Below are 22,185 nucleotides of genomic sequence, written 5' to 3'. Positions count from 1 at the left end.
CCAGAAAGAAGAGAACACATATCAACGCATTTGAAGAGGCCGGCACGGTGAATAAATGTAGTGCACTCACGTACCGTGGGGGCGGAGCCAGGTGCTAGGGGAGGAGGGGAGAGGACGTCATGTTGAGGAAACGAAACCTAAAGCACCCCGATGAGTAAGCAGTTCTATTTCAGGAGATAAATAACACGCATTAAATAGTCTGACAGACAGAAACAACAACAAGGTGAGTTAAGCAGCACAACTTCGAGATAAGTTAAAACCACTTTTGCTGTTATGGAATAACAAAAATAATAGGATTGCTCAATACATAAACTTTGTCGTCTAGGAATGGCCTGTGCCAACGCTGCCTGGTCCGAGGAGAACGTTTCATGTTCTATCTGTCTGGATGTGTTCAGCAGTCCAGTTTCCACGCCGTGTGGACACAACTTCTGCAGAACCTGTATTACAAAGTTCTGGGATGAACAAGTCAAATACAAATGTCCTGTTTGCAACAAGCTTTTCCAAACAAGACCTGATCTACAGGTCAATACCCTCTTTTCAGAGATGGTTGATCGGTTTGGAACGTCCGTACGAGTGAAAGAGCAGCCTTGTGTTGAACCAGGAGAAGTTCCCTGTGACTTCTGTACTGGGACCCAGCTGAAGGCCGTGAAGTCCTGCCTAGTGTGTCTTATCTCTTACTGCCAAACCCACCTGGAGCCACATCAGAGAGTCGCTCGCCTGAAGAGGCATCGGCTGGTCGAACCTATGGACCGTCTGGAAGACAGGATGTGTAAGAAACACGAACGACTTCTGGAACTCTTCTGCCAGACTGAACAGGTATGTGTGTGTCAGTTCTGCACAGAGACAGACCACAAGTCCCATCCTGTTGTACCTCTGAAGGAGGAATATGAAGTGAAGACGGCCCAGCTGGGGAAGATGAAGGCTGAAGTTCAGCAGATGATCCAGGAGAGACAAACAAATATCCAGGAGATTAAAGACACAGTTAAACGAAGCAAAGCAGACGCAGACAGAGAGATAGCTGATGGTGTGCAGGTCTTCACTGCTCTGATGCGCTGCATTGAAAAGTGCCAGGATGATCTCAACCAAATGGTTAAAGAGAGACTGAAATCCACAGAGAAACAAGCTGAAGGCCTCATCAAAGAGCTGGAGCAGGAAATAGAAGATCTGACCAATAGAAGCTCAGAGGTGAAGCAGCTCTTACACACTAAAGACCACCTCCACTTCCTCCAGACCTTCAGATCCCTGAAGGATACTCCACCCACCAGGGACTGGACGACGGTGGAGGTCCGTCCTCTGTCATACGTAGGGATCTTGAGGAGATCCCTGGATCAGCTGGAGGAGACACTGAACATGGAGATGAAGAAGGTGCCTGACCTGAAATCACCTCTGTTGAAGGGTAAGTTTAGGGGACTAGGGGACGTCTGTTCATTCAAATCCTACTGATTGAAATTCCCAAATAGTTCATAAAATAGTATATTCTGATATTTGTGCATTATTTTATGTGCATTATTGATATCGTTCCGAAAAAATTGACCCCAGAACGAATTTCAATTTCAACTTCTTTCATTTCTTTATTTAGCAAAGAATAATCCATTCTCTGTACTGTATGCTGTAATGCACAGAAATAAAATGCTTACACACTTAAATTGGTGCACATAATATGCCTCTTCATCTGAGCTGAACTTGCAGTGTTAAGATTGTGCTGCATGTTCAGACTATTAAGAATTATTACTAACTTGTGTTATAGCTTTTGCATTTGTGTTGTGGCATCTGTGTGTGTGTTGCTTTTACGATTGAGTTGTGGAGGTTTCAATTTCGTTGTGGATTTACCAATATTGCGCTTGTGTTTTTTGAAATTTTCAAGTTTCGCATATGCAGTTCATTCGCCGTGTCTTGGCCACTGTAACATACTTCACTTCCATGATATTTAAATTATTAATTAATTAATTTGATGAACTACGGAGAGGTTTTGTAGGCCCCCTGAGAGGGGATCCTACAATGAAGATGTGTAAATTATTTCCCGACATTTTGCCGTTGTCGACGGGGGGGGGGGAATCCTGACGGGCGGGGGGGAGACGGCTGTGGTGTCAAGTGGCCACTGGGCCGAGCTACCACTAGTGGCCCTCTTTTTCTTGGCTCATGATAGGCCTCTGATCTTTGTAAGCCCCAAACAAAAAATCCCATTGTCTTGGGCCTACGCCGATTGGGGGGCCTATCATGGGACAGTAAAAAGAAAAAAAAAGCATATATATATATGTTTATTTTTATTTTTTATTTTTTTTACTGCAGCTCATGATAGGCCCCCTGATCATCGTAGGCCCTATAGCTTCAGCCAAGGTAAGCAGTGATAATGTGACATTGTTAACTGCCACGGCAGATTTGAGGTTTGTTTTGTGTTGTCTCTGAATAGTGAACTTGATGGTGTGGTTCGTCTGCCCTACCCTGGGTCACATGAGGCAAATGTTTTATGAGGTTAGAGATTAGACTTATTTAATTACCAGCGTTAACTCAATATTAAATATTGAGTTAACGCTCAATATATCACACACACACATTAAATATGTGTGTGTGTGTGTGTGTGCATGCGTGCGTGCGTGTTTGTGTGTGTGCGTGCGTGCGTGCGCGCCTGTGTGCGTGTAAGAAATACTTTAACCAGCAGGGGATGCACTAGTACTTCAAACGGGGCAAACTTTCCAAACGCAAAAGGAGATCCCCACTGACCAGACTGTATCGCTGTCTAGTGCTCTCAGCTCTACTGCTCGTGTGTGCACTGTGCGCGTGCACGTCGGGGAGAGATCCTACAGCAGCGTAGAGCCAATAAACAGTTCTTTGTCTGTTTGCATCGAAAATCGGATCGGGGTTGGATGAAAAGTATTGGGGGAAGCCCCGGAAACCCGAATATATCTACACCGATGATCCCTGTTACAGTTGCAAACAACCATTAAATCACCACAATGTCTCTCGTTCTGCACCGGCTCTCGATTAACTCCAGAAAGAAGAGAACACATATCAACGCATTTGAAGAGGCCGGCACGGTGAATAAATGTAGTGCACTCACGTACCGTGGGGGCGGAGCCAGGTGCTAGGGGAGGAGGGGAGAGGACGTCATGTTGAGGAAACGAAACCTAAAGCACCCCGATGAGTAAGCAGTTCTATTTCAGGAGATAAATAACACGCATTAAATAGTCTGACAGACAGAAACAACAACAAGGTGAGTTAAGCAGCACAACTTCGAGATAAGTTAAAACCACTTTTGCTGTTATGGAATAACAAAAATAATAGGATTGCTCAATACATAAACTTTGTCGTCTAGGAATGGCCTGTGCCAACGCTGCCTGGTCCGAGGAGAACGTTTCATGTTCTATCTGTCTGGATGTGTTCAGCAGTCCAGTTTCCACGCCGTGTGGACACAACTTCTGCAGAACCTGTATTACAAAGTTCTGGGATGAACAAGTCAAATACAAATGTCCTGTTTGCAACAAGCTTTTCCAAACAAGACCTGATCTACAGGTCAATACCCTCTTTTCAGAGATGGTTGATCGGTTTGGAACGTCCGTACGAGTGAAAGAGCAGCCTTGTGTTGAACCAGGAGAAGTTCCCTGTGACTTCTGTACTGGGACCCAGCTGAAGGCCGTGAAGTCCTGCCTAGTGTGTCTTATCTCTTACTGCCAAACCCACCTGGAGCCACATCAGAGAGTCGCTCGCCTGAAGAGGCATCGGCTGGTCGAACCTATGGACCGTCTGGAAGACAGGATGTGTAAGAAACACGAACGACTTCTGGAACTCTTCTGCCAGACTGAACAGGTATGTGTGTGTCAGTTCTGCACAGAGACAGACCACAAGTCCCATCCTGTTGTACCTCTGAAGGAGGAATATGAAGTGAAGACGGCCCAGCTGGGGAAGATGAAGGCTGAAGTTCAGCAGATGATCCAGGAGAGACAAACAAATATCCAGGAGATTAAAGACACAGTTAAACGAAGCAAAGCAGACGCAGACAGAGAGATAGCTGATGGTGTGCAGGTCTTCACTGCTCTGATGCGCTGCATTGAAAAGTGCCAGGATGATCTCAACCAAATGGTTAAAGAGAGACTGAAATCCACAGAGAAACAAGCTGAAGGCCTCATCAAAGAGCTGGAGCAGGAAATAGAAGATCTGACCAATAGAAGCTCAGAGGTGAAGCAGCTCTTACACACTAAAGACCACCTCCACTTCCTCCAGACCTTCAGATCCCTGAAGGATACTCCACCCACCAGGGACTGGACGACGGTGGAGGTCCGTCCTCTGTCATACGTAGGGATCTTGAGGAGATCCCTGGATCAGCTGGAGGAGACACTGAACATGGAGATGAAGAAGGTGCCTGACCTGAAATCACCTCTGTTGAAGGGTAAGTTTAGGGGACTAGGGGACGTCTGTTCATTCAAATCCTACTGATTGAAATTCCCAAATAGTTCATAAAATAGTATATTCTGATATTTGTGCATTATTTTATGTGCATTATTGATATCGTTCCGAAAAAATTGACCCCAGAACGAATTTCAATTTCAACTTCTTTCATTTCTTTATTTAGCAAAGAATAATCCATTCTCTGTACTGTATGCTGTAATGCACAGAAATAAAATGCTTACACACTTAAATTGGTGCACATAATATGCCTCTTCATCTGAGCTGAACTTGCAGTGTTAAGATTGTGCTGCATGTTCAGACTATTAAGAATTATTACTAACTTGTGTTATAGCTTTTGCATTTGTGTTGTGGCATCTGTGTGTGTGTTGCTTTTACGATTGAGTTGTGGAGGTTTCAATTTCGTTGTGGATTTACCAATATTGCGCTTGTGTTTTTTGAAATTTTCAAGTTTCGCATATGCAGTTCATTCGCCGTGTCTTGGCCACTGTAACATACTTCACTTCCATGATATTTAAATTATTAATTAATTAATTTGATGAACTACGGAGAGGTTTTGTAGGCCCCCTGAGAGGGGATCCTACAATGAAGATGTGTAAATTATTTCCCGACATTTTGCCGTTGTCGACGGGGGGGGGGGAATCCTGACGGGCGGGGGGGAGACGGCTGTGGTGTCAAGTGGCCACTGGGCCGAGCTACCACTAGTGGCCCTCTTTTTCTTGGCTCATGATAGGCCTCTGATCTTTGTAAGCCCCAAACAAAAAATCCCATTGTCTTGGGCCTACGCCGATTGGGGGGCCTATCATGGGACAGTAAAAAGAAAAAAAAAGCATATATATATATGTTTATTTTTATTTTTTATTTTTTTTACTGCAGCTCATGATAGGCCCCCTGATCATCGTAGGCCCTATAGCTTCAGCCAAGGTAAGCAGTGATAATGTGACATTGTTAACTGCCACGGCAGATTTGAGGTTTGTTTTGTGTTGTCTCTGAATAGTGAACTTGATGGTGTGGTTCGTCTGCCCTACCCTGGGTCACATGAGGCAAATGTTTTATGAGGTTAGAGATTAGACTTATTTAATTACCAGCGTTAACTCAATATTAAACCATAAACCATATTTGCACATTTAACCGGTACACACAGGTACACACAGAGCTCTTTTGCATTATTGAACAGGTGTTTGTGTGTCAGTTCTGCACAGAGAGAGTCCACAAGTTCCACCCAGTTTTACCTCTAAAGGAGGAATATGAAGTGAAGACCGCCAAGGTGGGGAAGATTGTATCTGAAGTTCAGCAGATGATCCAGGAGAGACAAATAAAGATTAAGGAGATCAAAGACAACGTAGAAATTAGCAAAGCAGACGCAGACAGAGAGATAGCCGATGGTGTGCAGGCCCTCACTGCTCTGATGCGCTGTATTGAGAAGTTCCGGGGTGATCTCAACCAAATGGTTTAAGAGAGACTGAAATCCACAGAGAAACAAGCTGAAGGCCTCATCAAAGAGCTGGAGCAGGAAATAGAAGATCTGATAAATATAAGCTCATATTTGAAGCAGCTCTCACACACTGAAGACCACCTCCACTTCCTCCAGACCTTCAGACCCCTGAAGAATCCTCCAAACCACCAGGGAATGGACGACGGTGGAGGTCCGTCCTCCGTCACCTTGAGGAGATCCCTGGATCAGCTGGAGGAGACACTGAACATGGAGATGAAGAAGCTGCGTGATGCTGAACTGAAGAGGGTCCAGCAGTATGAAATAGATGTGGCTCTGGATCCTGATACAGCTCAACCCCATCTCATCCTGTCTGAGGATGGGAAACAAGTACATGATGAAGGTTACGCAGCTCAGACGTAACAAAGAAACGGGGCAGGAGGCCGCGAAACAATCCACGTTTCTTGTTTGAATTGCGTGAAAGCATGAATCAAAACGGGTCTTGACAATCATAGATCAAAACACAAATCAAATCTCCCGCCGCCGTCTCTCGGAGAGCAGGCCCACTTTTATCCGGTTTGGGGGACACGCCCTGTACGCGGGCACACCCCCATCCTGGAACACGCGGGACCAGGCCTATGAGAGCACAGGCAGACAAAACAAGTAGCACACACACAATGACAACTGAAAGGCCAATGTGGCCGTAACAATGTAACTGTAGTGAAGAAACTCCCAGACAACCCTAAGCAATTTACACAGTATATACATGTTCTCACGAGGCAGAGCTTCTCCTCAGGGAGATTTTACTTTGAGGTCCAGGTTAAAGACAAGACAACATGGTGTTTAGGAGTGGCCAGAGAGTCCATTGACAGAAAAGGCAAGATCATAGTGACCCCTGAGACGGGTAACTGGACTCTTCTCTCTCCGACACCCGCTGGTCTCAGCATGATTCTTGTAGGCCTACAGTATGTTTTCTGTCGTTGATCAATAAGAGGACATTTTAACCACGATGGTTGAATTAAAATCAGAGGAAGACAGCAAGTGAAGCTCGAAAGCGAAATCCCACACAAGAGCAATAGAATCATTTAATTTTATTAGCCTATATGCCTTGTGATGTGGCGTTTGATCTGTATTTTTCGGCTGCGCATGTGTTTTTGGAATTTTAAATTGCTGCAATAATTTATGTTGTTGACTTCTAACATGTCTCTTTGCTGTTTAAATCTAACAGTAGTCTATGAGTAGTACATCAGCGGTAACCACTGTGAGGTAACTGGACAGAAAGAGACAGATTCAAACTCTAAACCCTGTTTCATTCTGTGTTGCTTTTAATCATTTGTTTGTTTGTTTGATTGTTTGGCCGTCCCCACGGTGATCACCGTGACAACAGTCAGGCAGGTCATGCCATGCCGGCATGCCATTCTCGGCGCTCATCGAGCTTGCCGCGGTCGACCACCGGCCAAGCGGAGCAGGGAAGCACCGGAGGCCCAGCGCCCAAAGGTGCCAATGCTTCCATCATCCGTCACCATGGAGACCTGCTGTTGAGTCATTTAGCCGACGCTTTGATCGAAAAAAATAACTTTGTTGATTCAGTTAAAAACGAAAAAAATAAGGTTCACACTGACATGTGATTACGTATTCATTAGTATCTTTGGATAGATGTCGTTGTTTGAGGGTTTAGGTATCATTTCTTCCTCTCTTATCGGGCTTATCTGAGACGGGTAACTGGACTCTTCTCTCTTACAAGCATGGGTTGTTATTTAGTGATAAACCTGCTGTCCTTCTCCCTCTGAGAGCTGAGCTCCAGAAGGTGGGGGTGTTTGTTGATTATGATGAGGGTCTGGGCCCCGTTTCTCGTACGAAGGATCTTGCGAACCTTCGTAAATTTCTTTGGAGTGTTTCCCGAAACTCCTTTTAACATGAACGCGCCTGCAATGCACTAACAACGTTCGTAGGATTGTAACTGTCCACTGACACAGTGCTGAAATGGGGTCTGTATAAGTGGGAGGTGCAGGAATGTTGCAGGAAATCAAAGCCAACAGCAGAGTAGTCTACGAAATGAATAGACTGCAATAATATGAACGCTACAAATATTAAAACATAATTGATTAGGCCTAGGCCGACATATGCTTTATCAGTCCTAATCCTGAACGCACTGTGTGTATATTTTTTTTACGGCATTTTCCCCCATGAAATAATTCCATATTACAAAAGTCAAAAATAGCTTGTGTGACAACTACATTTCTCTTAATGTGCTGATTTCTGAAACATGCTTTGAGCAGCAAAGAGAGCAGACTTTATCTGATTCCGCATAAGGTTTCATTGATTGGCGCGCACTCTCTAGTCTAGAATATTTGTAGACATTAAAAATGCAACGTTCCATTCATTCATCATGATTCAAACGCAGAGGCTAGGCATTGACACACGGCTATTGCTGACCCGATAAGGAGAGCTTGGTCTAGATCCTGGCCATTTTGTTGGGCAGGATGATGTATTGGCCTTTTTACACTGCCAAGCCGGATCAGTCGCAGCTTGGCACGCCCGGCGATTTCACCGTCTTATCTTAAGTTTCCTGTGTAAAACCGAGGGGGCGCGGGTGCGGGCTTTCTTGGTTGACTGGAGAAGGCGGGGCTGCGCACGGAGTCTAGACCTCTTTAGAATAATTTGCATACTCTCGGATGTTTTAATTTTTTTTGAATGAAGACACCCGCATGCAATAATGAGTTCACGTCTGAGTGTAGACTACAAATGCGATTAACTATGGTCAGGGATGTTCGTTACTGTCTAGACAGGGTCCAATAAATAGTGAACTTCATCACAGCCTCACCGAAGTGCCTAAAGTGCTTAATGCAAACAATCGCAACAAAAAAGTTCTCAGACACCCGCTGGTCTCAGCATGATTCTTGTAGGCCTACAGTATGTTTTCTGTCATTGATCAATAAGAGGACATTTTAACCACGATGGTTGAATTAAAATCAGAGGAAGACAGCAAGTGAAGCTTGAAAGCGACCTCCCACACAAGAGCAATAGAATCATTTAATTTTATTAGCCTATATGCCTTGTGACGTGGCGTTTGATCTGTATTTTTCGGCTGCGCATGTGTTTTTGGAATTTTAAATTGCTGCAATAAATTATGTTGTTGACTTCTAACATGTCTCTGTCTTTGCTGTTTAAATCTTAACAGTAGTCTATGAGTAGTACATCGGCGGTAACCACTGTGAGGTAACTGGACAGAAAGAGACAGATTCAAACTCTAAACCCTGTTTCATTCTGTGTTTCTTTTAATCATTTGTTTGTTTGTTTGATTGTTTGGCCGTCCCCACGGTGATCACCGTGACAACAGTCAGGCAGGTCATGCCATGCCATCCTTTGTCTTCTCTGCGCTTATCGAGCTTGCCGCGGTCGACCACCGGCCAAGCGGAGCAGGGAAGCACCGGAGGCCCAGCACCCAAAGGTGCCAATGCTTCCATCATCCGTCACCATGGAGACCTGCTGTTGAGTCATTTAGCCGACGCTTTGATCGAAAAAAATAACTTTGTTGATTCAGTTAAAAACGAAAAACATAAGGTTCACACTGACATGTGATTACGTATTCATTAGTATCTTTGGATAGATGTCGTTGTTCTAGGGTTTAGGTATCATTTCTTCCTCTCTTATCTCCTCCTTCCTCCTCCTCCTCCCTCCCTCACTACCTCCTCCCTCATCCTCTTTTTTCTTGAACCCTCCTTCCTCCTCCAACTCCACCCTTTCTCCTCCCCTTCCTCATCCTACCACTCCCGTCCCTCGACACCTCCACTCACACCCTTCATCCTCTTCCTCCTCTCATCTTCCTCCTCCTCCTCCCCTTCATACCTCCTCCCCTCCTCCCCCCCTCTTTTCACCTCCTCTACCTCCTCCTCCCCCTCTCCTCTCTCCTCCACTTCCTCCTCGTCCTCCTCCTCTACCTCCTCCTCCTCTTCCCCCCCCCCTTCTTTCTCCTCCTCCTCTTCCTCCCCTCCTCGTCCTTCTCCTCTACCACCTCCTCCTCTTCCTCCCCCCTCCTTTCTCCTCCTCCTCCTCCCCCTCCTCCACCCCCTCCTTCTCCTCCTCCTCTTCTTCCACCCTAGTGGGTGGAAGAATCCTCCATCCACCAGGGACTGGACAACGGTGGAAGTCCGTCCTCCGTCGACTTGAGGAGATCCCTGGATCAGCTGGAGGAGACACTGAACATGGAGATGAAGAAGCTGCGTGATGCTGAACTGAAGAGGGTCCAGCAGTATGAAGTAGATGTGACTCTGGATCCTGATACAGGTCATCCCAGGATCCTCCTGTCTGAGGATGGGAAACAAGTACATGATGGAGGTGTAGTGAAGAAACTCCCAGACAACCCTAAGAGATTTGCAAACTATATATGTTCTCACAAGGCAGAGCTTGTGGTTAGAGAGTCCATCAACAGAAACAGTTTCATTATAGTGACCCCTGAGACGGGTTACTGGACTCTTTACTGCGATGATGATGGGTTGTTATTTAGTGATAACCCTGATGTCCGTCTTCCTCTGAGAGCTGAGCTCCAGAAGGTGGGGGTGTTTGTTGATTATGATGAGGGTCTGGTCTCCTTCTATGATGTGGAAGCCAGGGTTCATATCTACTCTGCTTCTGGCTGCACCTTCAGTGAGCCTCTCTATCCAATCCTCAGCCCAGGTCTCTACAAGGATGGAGGTATAAACTCTGGCCTCCTGATCATCTCACCTGTCCATCAAACAGACTACGACCTTTGTTTGATAATAAAATTGTCAAACAACCATGACACCTGATGTTGTTTCATGAATTAGAATCTCTACCATTTGATATTTGAGAGATCTATATTAATGTAGTACCGCTGTCATTTAACTGGAATGAATCATTAAGAAAAATAACCCTGAGTGTTAATATAACCCATTGTACATTATTGTACTATTTTGTTCAATGTTAATTCAATGTGCAAAGTGTTTATATTTTTTTTTTGAAAAAGCTTAACGCTGTACAATTGTAAACCGTTGCAGTTATGTAGAATATGATAGTTAATTAGATGCTTAGAAAAAGTAGTTAATTATTATTATTTAGTAATACTTCTGAATCATGAATGAAAATACTAAATGTTTGTAACTTTTCTGACATCAATAATAAATTGACTGGATCATTCTCAGTGCAATAATTATTCAGTAGAATTGGTGTATTCTTCACAGTACAATATGTGTTTAGTTGAATTGATACATTTTCAGTATAATATGTGGTTTTAGTAAATTTTCAGTGGAATCTTTAATATCTTAGTGCAATGATAGGTACGCTTTCAGTGGAATGGGTACTTAATATGTATTCAGTAGATCAGGTCAATTCTCAGGAGATAAAACAAATAACATTTGTTGCCTAAAAACCCTATTTTTCACATTATGGGATTCATGGAAGGATTAAAATCACTGATCAATTGCACACGTTTGTAGCTGATGAGCCAGTCAATGATTTTTAATGTCCACCTTACAACCACCCAACATGTGTAACACACTAACACAAAGGTCACAGTGACTACATGTAAAGATTCTCCTCGTGTGTGAGTACCGTGACTTTGTCTTGTCATCTCTCCTCTCCTCTCCATCCTCCCCTTAGTTTCTCCTCTCTCCTTCCTCTCTCTTCTCTTACTCCTCTCTCCTATCTCTCCTCACCTTTCTGTCTCATCTAGGATTGTGTTTATCACTGTTACGCTTAACAATGTTGTTTCTACAAACTTCAATGTAATGGATTTTTAGATTTGTTTAGTCAAATATTGTTAAGCACATGTCAGTGTGGGCGTGTCTGTGGAGGATGGCTGGTTGAGGCAGCCTCACCTGACCGAGTCTGATTGGACTCTGGGGCTGGGTGTTGCTGCACACCTGTTGCACATTGAGTAATCAGAGGGCACAGGTTAAACCGGCCATTTAAAGAACCCTGTATACACTAGTATTACTGCAAGGCCATGGCCAGTGGCAAACAGTGGAAAGAACATCAGCAGCGCTGCTATTGTAACTCTTAGCAAACACAACGTTAATTTAAGTATTTTCATTTAAGCACAAGATTCCCGACGAGACCCCCGATGTGAACAAAAATTTTTCATTGCAGTATCTTTATTGACGCAAATAAACTCTTCCAGCGCTTTAACTGACTATTGCGGCTCTTCATTCCTTTCCGCATCACGTCTGTCTGCGCTTTGACATCATCTTTTGCCCTCCTCCCGTAACGTCTCTCTCACGTCGTTGGTTTTATCGCGAGAGTTTCGGTTCGGACAGTGTGGAATCGGGGGTTGTTCATGAGCGGATGGAGTGGCGTGCAGGGCCCCAGGAGCAGTGCATTATTCTGAAATCCACCAGTATTCAGTGGCCAAGCCTGGTATTGCAGCTGTTTAAGCGGGCTGTGGACAGGTCCCTTGATTCATGGGGCCCAGAAGTAGATATCTCCGTTCACTCCGATACAAGTGGGGAGCAGGAATGTGTCTCCGGAAAAAAATTCTGGATACCAATCAAAAGCTCATAATTATCTTTATACCATGTCCTAATAAAAGTTTTCTCTCTCAAAACGCAACCTCAAGCGTTTTATTAGCCGTTTTATTTATTATTTTTTTGCAGGAGAAGGAGGGGTGGGCAGCTGAAAGGAGTCGTAGTGAAACAAATGTTGTTTCGGCCCGGCATCCGAGAGGGCCTAGTGCCCTCCGTTAACTTCTCGCGTCCGAGGTTTTTCCTTTTACTTAACATGAATGACGTTGATGGTTTTTAGGCACTGTGTTGACTTTTTATCACTTAAGTTCACCGAGGGATGTGTAGACAGACCTCTTGCTTATGATGGTACAATGCTAGAGAACTAGAATAGTTCTACATCCGGAACGTCATGCACTAGGGCGTGGCTAGGCTCCCATGATGCGGAAGCAAATCTGTCCTTGATGTTGCCCTGCGCCATTGAGCAGTTTTCATAGGAATGAATGGGCGCCATTTTTTAATCTGCTGTCCTTTCTTTAATAGGTCCATGGAAGCGTGTGGTGGGCCGTTCTGCCATCTTTGTAGTCCACACACTGACTACAGGAACGCACTCGTTAAGATGTGTCGTTACATGTCGTTAAGATGTCTCCTTACATGGCGTTAAGGGTCTGGTGTCTCACCATTTCCAAATCGTAGTCGATATTATTTATATAGTTTTGATATGTTTTGATGTTGTATTCTTTCTGCCACCAGAATAACATGTTCGTTGTAACTAGACTTATGGTGCAATCCATTTGTATGGTACGCCGGTAGGCCTACGTGCTAGTCGTAAATTGTAAATGTTCCAGCTTTCTTACAGCATTTCTGCAAGACAGGAAATTACGTCACGTTCTAGCTAGAGCAGGTCGTACGTACCAGCATACAAATGGATTACACCATAAGCCACGTCTAGATGTCTCAACCCCCCGCCAACAACACACACACACACTCACACACACACACACACACACACACACACACGTTAATCTATTGAATTGTGTCCCAGAGCACGATTGTTAGACTTTTTTCGTGCTACACAGAACGAAATGTAAACCAATGCATTTTGAATGGGAGCGTTTTTCAGACGAGACAGAGAGTGTGCGCAGACAGTACAGTGCACCCCTCTAGTAATATATATGTCAATATTTCCGATTTTTTAAGCAGACCCTCCTCAAAAAACTGAAACAAACGTGCTCCACAGAATGTGCGCTTTTTTAAGCAGACTCTTGTTATATATATGTTAATATTATTTTTTTTGCATTTTTGAAGCAGACCTCCTCAAAAACTGAAAATAAATAAATAAATAAAAATAACCGTGCTCCCACAGAACGAAATGTAAACCAATGCATTCTGAATGGGAGTGTTTATCAGATTTTTTCCGTGCTACACAGAACAAAATGTAAACCCATGCATTTTGGATTGGAGCATTTCTCAAAATATACATACATATATATTATATATATATATTCATTTTATAGGAGAGGACTATGTAGTGCATTCAGTGTTCCATCTCTATTGGCTCCCTCTCTCTTCTCTTTTCCTCTGTCTTTTGAGAATTCATGTCGATATAACGAGAAAGAATGTAACGATAACGGCAAGAAAATAAAGGCTCCATGGTCATAATTATTTTAAATATAATTAAATTAAAGCGTGTAACGAGGAAATGAGACGATCTAGTTGTGGGCCAGCAGAGGCTGAATTTTAACCAAATTCGGCCCATAAACTTAGTTTTTACATCGTTTTTATATTATGAATAGTTTAAGATTTTCTGGTATACCTGAACCACACTTACTAATTGGTGGAAGTGGATTTTCAACGGTCAATTAGGCTGCAGATCTTGGTATAGCGATAATTGAATAAAAGCTACATGGTCTAAATATTAGAGGCTAACTAAATAATTGTATATTTATATATATAATATATATATAAATGTATATTAATGTTAAATTAATTCAATATTAAACCAATGCATTTCAATCTGAGATTTTTTTCGACTTCAGAAGGGGGGCGGGCTGCACACTGCACGCTCTAAGCATCATCTTGTTATAACGATAATTGAATAAAGGCAAGGCCTACATGTCTACTTTAATATAAATTTTTTATATTAATATTATAACTAAATCATTTTATATAAAAAAATATATATACAGGCCTATATAATATATATTTTAATATTTAATTAATTCAATATTAAACCAATGCATTTCAATTGGGAGATTTTTTTCGACTTCAGAAGAGCTGCGCAGTGCACGCTCTCGCCCCCCCATATCGTTCTATTTCCCACAGTTTAGACTTGTAATTAATACGTTTCTTTTGTATTCAACGCGACTCCTTTCATTTTTTTTATCACTGTCTGGTGGCTAGTAGGCCTAGGCTATAACGTCACTCTGAGAGATGTGCACGGACACATTTAACGAGGCAGGGTTATTTGAAATAATTCATTAAGTTATCATGTGTGAGAGGTCTCTCCATCGGTATCTTGTTCTCTTTCTTTCTTATGAGCAGCCGTTCTGGTAAGAGTCGTTTGCGGACTCGTACTCACACATATTTATACATGTATGAGGTTAAAGTCAAGGAGATAAGGCTCATATGACTACCAGTGTTGACTCAATATTAAATCACAAACCATAATAGCACTTATAACTTTGACACAAAGAGAGAGGGTTGCTTTTATAAAGACTGTGGTTAACAATACCAGCCTCAGGTGTTGGAGGATCCCTCTTCTGGGCTCTGTCTCTGGGTTCCTTCCATCTGGGTTCTTAGCGGAGGGTTTCCTTTTCCTGTAGAGGGCTTCGGGCTCTCCCCCTTTCTGTCTACCTGCCTGTCTGTCTCTCTGTCCGTCTGTCTATACATTTATCCTGGAGATATAGTGGTTTTTTTTGTATGTATGTTTCAGGAGGCTCAGATTGAGTATTTGTTCAAGTTGTGCAATGTCTCAAACACTGTGTGTGTGTGTGTGTGTGTGTGTGTGTGTGTGTGTATGAGTGTGTGTGTGTGTGTGTGTGTGTGTGTGTGTGTGTGTGTGTGTGTGTGTGTGTGTGTGTGCGTGCGTGCGTGCGTGCGTGCGTGCGTGCGTGTGTGTGTGTGTGTGTGTGCTTCAGTATTACGTTTTTAACTCCCCCCCAGAGCGGATGTCTCCCAATGAGTGGGTCTCAATTTCCCATCAGGCAGAAATATTTCACGGATAGCCAGATAACAAGGACCTTAACAGCTTCATTTATATCAGGTGTCAGCATTGTAGGGGTGCAGTCTGAAATCCTCGCCCCCCAAGTTTGTACTTCCTCAAATCCCGAACTCCGTAGCCCCCCAGCCAGGAGGGAAACAGGCTCCACCCACTAAATTGTATTGAAGGAATAGAAACAAATCGTCAGACTTAAATTATGTAAGACTTCCATGGGTTAATGTCACATCATTTTCTGATGCTCAATGCACACCTTGATAACAACTAGAACTAAATTACAGATACCAGGTGTGCGTCTCTGAATAGTGAACATGTTGGTCTGGTTCGTCTGCCCTACCCTGAGTCACATGATGCAGCTGTTTTATGAGGTTGAAGTCTGGGAGATAAGCCTCATATAACTACCAGTGTAAGTCATTATTAAATAACAAACCATACTAGCACATATAACCTGGACATACAGGGAGAGTGTTGCATTTATAAAGACTGTGGAGAAAAATAGCAGCATCAGGAAAAGTCAAGTCAATTGTTTTTGTATAGCTGTTAATCCCAGTTCAAGGGGCAAATCACCATTAAATCACCATAATGTCTATGGTTTTGTATCAGCTCTTGGTCTGTTTTGTCGTATATTGTGTCTTCAAACATATTTGAAAACACATCTATTTGAATTACAGCACAAGAATCAAAGCCCCCCAAAGCCACAGTGTGGAACTTGAACCGTTAGTGAACTGTCTGTGGGGGCGGAGCCAGGTGTTAGGGGCGGAGCCAAGTGTTAGGAGAGGAGGGGACATCTTGTTCAGGAAATAAAACTCTAGGTTCATTGAAACCAAATCCACCCGACGTGGAAGCAGTACTCTCTGTCAGGAGAAAAATGAATGGCAATTGGGAAAAAAATGTCTGGGAGACAGAAACAACAAAAAGGTGAGTAAAATAGCACAACTTGTTATTTCCTGTCCTCCCGTTATGGTATTACAAAAGTAATGGAATTGTCAATGAATACCCCTTGTTGTCTGTGTCTAGGAATGGCCGCTGCTAACACCTTATGGTCTGAAGAGGACTTTTCATGTCCCATTTGTCTGGATGTGTTCAGCAGCCCAGTTTCCACACCATGTGGACACAACTTCTGCAGAACGTGTATTACAAAGTTCTGGGATGAACAAGTCCAGTACAAATGTCCCGTTTGCAACAAGCTTTTCGACACAAGACCTGATCTACAGGTCAATACCCTCTTATCAGAGATGGTTAATCGGTTTGGAACGTCCGTACGAGTAAAAGAGAAGCCTTGTGTTGAACCAGCAGATGTTCCCTGTGTCTGTACTGGGACCCAGCTGAAGGCCGTGAAGTCTCGTGAAGTCTCGTGTATTATTGAACAAATTAATGAAAGGTGGTGCAACAATCTGTTATTTAAAAAAAATTGAAACATTTTAAAACCATATACAATTATATTTATTTACAATGTTTATTTGCAGGCATTTCCACGCAAACGTAAATGTGTCCCTAATCTTCCAGACACAGCAGCATCTGCCTATGACAACTCTCCTGCGGGGACTAGCGACAGCATACCGTCTCGATCTCTGAATCCATTTCCCTGTAATTCCGTACACGAGTGACGTACTTGAGCAGGTACATAAATGCACGATTGCTGCGCAAATTGTTCATGCTATCGTTATGTATTATGTTGACCAACACTCTTACACTGATCATTCTGTACAACAACCAAAGATAAAACAATTCTAATCCAGGATATAGCATCTCCCCGTCAACTATAGAAAAGGATGGGTTTATTGTAACACATACACCCTTTCAAAATGTATAACCTCGTCTACTCTTTATTACCATCTACCTGGGACATGGCTCCACGCATTCGCCGGTTTCTTTGAAAACAAATGCACATGGCTGGTGTCGAAGTGGATGGGGAGGGGTCGTCAACGAGCTGCTACGACAATGTTGTAAAATATCTCCTCCGGAGATATAGGGGGAGCTCAATGCGAGGGCAAACCAAGAAAACAGCTAAGAAGTAGCCAAAGTCGCATAGTTCCCCTGTAAAGATATTCTGCCTCTGTATGTCTCTCTGTCACTCGCTCTCTCACTGTCACACTATGTATCACTTTCTGTGTCTATTTCGTCATCTTTGTTAATCTCTTCCTCACGATGTAGTTAGAGAATGAGAGAAGAGTGAGAGCACTCTTCTCTTATTGTCTACTGCCATCGTTCTGAATTTCTTTCCCTCTTATATTTTTTTATCTCTCCCTCTCTCTCACTCTCACTCTCTCTCTCTGTGTAGGCAGGATATATTTTGTTGGACAGAAATGAAGAGTTACACAGAAAACATCACCAGTCCCACTAGAGCTGTTTTTCAAAACATTAGCAATGTGCATTAAACCAAAACAACAGCAACGTGCATGATGCCAGTAAGTCAAGTGTGTGGCCTTCACAGACGGAGGTGGACATCATATTCATTCTTTCCGTCTCTCTGGCTTTCATTCCATGCAGATCTCTGTACGAATAACCCCAGTGGCGAGCTGTACGGCGTCCATATCTGTCCTTTAACATTGTGATGGTGTCGAGACATCGTGGGAGGATACTCTCTAGTGCAGGGCGAGCAGCACACTGCGGCCGTCTGTCCTCCGTCTCTAGGTTTGTGTTCCTCATTAGACTACGGTTGTCATGTGAGTCCACAGGCAGAGCGGCGCACGCCACTGGTTAAATGTGCACTGCTCAATGGTTTAGTGATCGCTTCAGGGTGAAAACAGCGTGTAGTGGGGCCCTAGCTTTAGACTGGGCCCCACACTGAGGTAACTGGACAGAAAGAGACGGATTCAAACTCCAAACCCTGTTTCACTCTGTGTTGTTTTTATTAATTTGTTTGTTTGTAAGAAGAACAATGACGTTAAAGTCAGCTCTCTTTGACGGACATCTTCATGCACGATGTTTGGTTTGTTTACAGCCTGCGCACAACGTGATTCCCGGCCAAACGTTACCGATTGGTTATGGCAGATCCAGATCCAGAGTGGCACTGGGCAGATCAAATAGTTTTAAACTTCAACAGACACCCGCCTTCAAGTGAGTTCACGTTTTTCGAGTAGGTCCGGACTCTGTGCAAATGAAATTAAGTACGAGTATGGTAGGACCAGGCTAGAAGAAAGCGTGTACTCTTCCCCATGGGTGTAAAATCCACTGGGGATGGGGGGATTATGTCCCCTCCTCTTTTCAAAACCCCGTTTGTGTCTCACCCACTTTTTAACCGGAAAAATCACTTATTTACTGTATGGCAAGCCGTCCGATTCTGGCTAAGAATGTGAATTGAGCTGCTGATTGTAAGGCCCTGATATATAATAAAAAAAATTAAAAAAAATGCCACGGATGAGTAGCGGACACGGACAGCCTGCCTACGCGGTTCTGTACTACATTTTGGCGTCCGCGGACTCTGAGTCTCGGACGTGTTCCACCACGCATGCGCACTTGAAAAATTGCTCACTGAATGAAGAGGCTTCACGTCCCTATATGTATGTAGAAATGCAGGAAATGGAATTCAAATCGCAATTTTTCAGGGGGAGTACCCCCCGACCCCCTGGATTATTGTGTCCTGCACACTTCTCAAAAACAAAGTTACGCCCTTGCTCTTCACGCTTTGGTCAGGCAAAGCGTGACACTGAACACACCATGCGAGGTGGACCAACGTACCAACACACACCAAACGTGTGTGTGTGTGTGTGTGTGTGTGTGTGTGTGTGTGTCAGAACTACTTTTACCAGCAGGTGGTGCACTAGTACTTCAAACGGGGCTAACTTTGCAAAAGCAAAAGGAGATCCCCCACTGACCAGACTGTTTCGCTGTAGTGCTCTCAGCTCTGCTGCTCGTGTGTGCGCTGTGCGCGTGCACATCAGGGAGAGTTCCTACAGCAGCGTAGAGCCAATTAACAGTTCTTTCCTCTCTCTCTGTTTCTGTCGAAAATCGGATCGGGGTTGGATAAAAAGTGTTCGGGGAAGCACCGAAACCCCGAATAGATCAAACCGATGATCCCAGTTACAGTTTCAAATAACCACTAAATCACAACAATGTCTCTCGTTCTGCACCGGCTCTCTTTTAACTCCAGAAAGAAGAGAACACAATCAACGCATTTGAAGAGGCCGGCACGGTGAATGAATGTAGTGCACTCACGTACCGTGGGAGCGGAGCCAGGAGGGGAGAGGACGTCATGTTGAGGAAACGAAACCTAAAGCACCCCGACGAGTAAGCAGTTCTCTCTTTCAGGAGATAACTGATTAACACGCATTAAATAGTGTGACAGACAGAAACAACAACAAGGTGAGTAAAGCAGCACAACTTTGAGATAAGGTAAAACCACTTTCGCCATTATGGAATAACAAAAATAATGGGATTGCTCAATACATAAACCATGTCGTCTGTGTCTAGGTATGGCCTGTGCCAACACTTACTGGTCTGAAGAGAACTTTTCATGTTCCATCTGTCTGGATGTGTTCAGCAGTCCAGTCACCACACCATGTGGACACAACTTCTGCAGAACCTGTATTACTAATTTCTGGGATGAACAAGAACAGTACAAATGTCCTGTTTGCAATGAGCTTTTCAACACAAGACCTGATTTACGTGTCAATACCCTCTTATCAGAGTTGGCAGCTCAGTTTAGAACGTCCGTAATAGTAAAAGAGCAGCCTTGTGCTGAACCAGGAAAAGTTCCCTGCGACTTCTGTACTGGGCAGGCTGTGAAGTCCTGCCTAGTGTGTTTTACCTCTTACTGCCAAACCCACCTGGAGCCACATCAGAGAGTTGCTCGCCTGCAGAAACATCGGCTGGTCGAGCCTATGGACCGTCTGGAAGAAAGGATGTGTAAGAAACACGACCGACTTCTGGAACTCTTCTGCAAGACTGAACAGGTGTGTGTGTGTCAGTTCTGCACAGAGACAGACCACAAGTCCCATCCTGTTGTACCTCTAAAGGAGGAATATGAAGTGAAGACGGCCCAGCTGGGGAAGATAGAGGCTGATGTTCAGCAGATGATCCAGGAGAGACAAAAGAATATTCAGGAGATTAAAGACACAGTTAAACGCAGCAAAGCCGATGCAGACAGAGAGATAGCTGATGGTTTGCAGGTCCTCACTGCTCTGATGCGCTGCATTGAAAAGTGCCAGGATGATCTCAACCAAATGGTTAAAGAGAGACTGAAATCCACAGAGAAACAAGCTGAAGGCCTCATCAAAGAGCTGGAGCGGGAAATAGAAGATCTGACCAATAGAAGCTCAGAACTGAAGCAGCTCTCACACACTAAAGACCACCTCCACTTCCTCCAAACCTTCATATCCCTGAAGGATCATCCACCCACCAGGGACTGGACGACGGTGGAGGTCCGTCCTCCATCATACGTAGGGATCTTGAGGAGATCCCTGGATCAGCTGGAGGAGACACTGAACATGCAGATGAAGAAGCTGCCTGATGGTGAACTTAAGAGGGTCCAGCAGTATGAAGTAGATGTGACTCTGGATCCTGATACAGCTCATTCCTGTCTCATCCTGTCTGAGGATGGGAAACAAGTACATGATGGAGGTGTAGAGAAGAAACTCCTAGACAACCCTAAAAGATTTATGAAGCAACTATATGTTTTCACGAGGCGGAGCTTCTCCTCAGGGAGATTTTACTTTGAGGTCCAGGTTAAAGACAAGACTGCTTGGTGTTTGGGATTGGCCAGAGAGTCCATCAAGAGAGAAGGTGAGATCATAGAGACCCCTGAGACGGGTTACTGGACTCTTTACTACGACGATGATGGGTTGGTATTTAATGATGACCCTGCTGTCCGTCTCCCTCTGAGAGCTGAGCTCCAGAAGGTGGGGGTGTTTGTTAATTATGATGAGGGTGTGGTCTCCTTCTATGATGTGGAAGCCAGGGTCCATATCTACTCTGCTACTGGCTGCACCTTCAGTGAGCCTCTCTATCCAATCCTCTCACCATGTCTCTATAATTTTGAAGGTATAAACTCTGCCCCCCTGATCATCTCACCTGTCAATCAAACAGACTAGGACCTTTGTTTGATAATAACATAATCAAACGACCAAAACAACTAATGTTGTTTCCTGAATTAGAATCTCTACTATGTGAGATCTGAGAGAACTATATTTGTATCATACTTTTCACTCTAATTTAACAGATCAATAAATTAAGCCACTAACACTGTGTAATATAAAAAAATGTAACCCATTTTAACTCATAAGACTACACTATAACTTTCAATGTCTTTTCATATAAATGTGTTTTTTTTTATTTTTAATGTAAGAAAGAAAGTAAGTAGATAATGTGAAATGGTAATTTTGATAACATTATCAATGTTTTTTTTTATATTCCTTTACTATTTTGACTGATGTTTGACAACACAAAACAACGTTTAAAAACTTTTTGAGATTTGAATAAAAATGTACTAAAAGAAGAATGGGGACATCTGTGGAATAGGTACATTCTCAGTACAATACGTATTCTGTAGAATAGGTGCATTCTCAGTACAGTATGTATTCACTGGAATAGGTACATTTTCAGTGGAATAGGAACAAACTCAGTACAATATGTATTAAGTGGATTAGGTACATTTTCAGTGGAATAGGTACAAACTCAGTACTATGTTTATTCAATAGATTAGGTACATTATCAGTGGGATGAAACAAAAAACA

The 22,185-nt window shown here is 43.6% G+C and overlaps 2 protein-coding genes across 3 annotated transcripts; both read left to right on the top strand.

Moving 5' to 3' along the window:
* Nucleotides 1-131: 131 nt before the first annotated feature.
* Nucleotides 132-10,917, top strand: LOC307074257 (uncharacterized protein). The gene is made up of 11 exons (XM_079734274.1): nt 132-223; nt 326-1,396; nt 2,290-2,337; nt 2,411-2,472; nt 3,283-4,384; nt 5,278-5,325; nt 5,859-6,252; nt 6,395-6,483; nt 6,525-6,809; nt 9,129-9,397; nt 9,937-10,917. Exons 2-11 carry the CDS (start codon nt 328-330, stop codon nt 10,621-10,623), a joined length of 4,053 nt encoding a protein of 1,350 aa, XP_079590400.1. The 5' UTR covers nt 132-223; nt 326-327; the 3' UTR covers nt 10,624-10,917.
* A 5,613-nt stretch (nt 10,918-16,530) lies between these two features.
* Nucleotides 16,531-21,617, top strand: LOC307074996 (zinc finger protein RFP-like; the record flags this gene model as incomplete). Of its 2 annotated transcripts, none has more annotated exons than XM_079735459.1 (2): nt 16,531-16,845; nt 20,233-21,617. In XM_079735459.1, the coding sequence occupies 2 exons, from the start codon at nt 16,531-16,533 to the stop codon at nt 21,541-21,543; spliced, it is 1,626 nt and encodes a 541-aa protein (XP_079591585.1). In that variant the 3' UTR covers nt 21,544-21,617. The 2 variants fall into 2 exon arrangements, with proteins under 2 accessions (XP_079591585.1, XP_079591584.1); XM_079735458.1 differs by lacking the exon at nt 16,531-16,845 and adding an exon at nt 19,703-19,816 and having other exon boundaries at nt 19,925-21,617.
* Nucleotides 21,618-22,185: the final 568 nt, after the last annotated feature.

Source organism: Pollachius pollachius, assembly GCF_949987615.1.
Source record: "Pollachius pollachius genome assembly, chromosome: 4".
In the NCBI taxonomy this organism is placed as follows: Eukaryota; Metazoa; Chordata; class Actinopteri; order Gadiformes; family Gadidae; genus Pollachius; species Pollachius pollachius.
The sequence above is the reverse complement of the archived record's forward strand: the minus strand, read 5'-3'. Positions and strand labels throughout refer to the sequence as shown.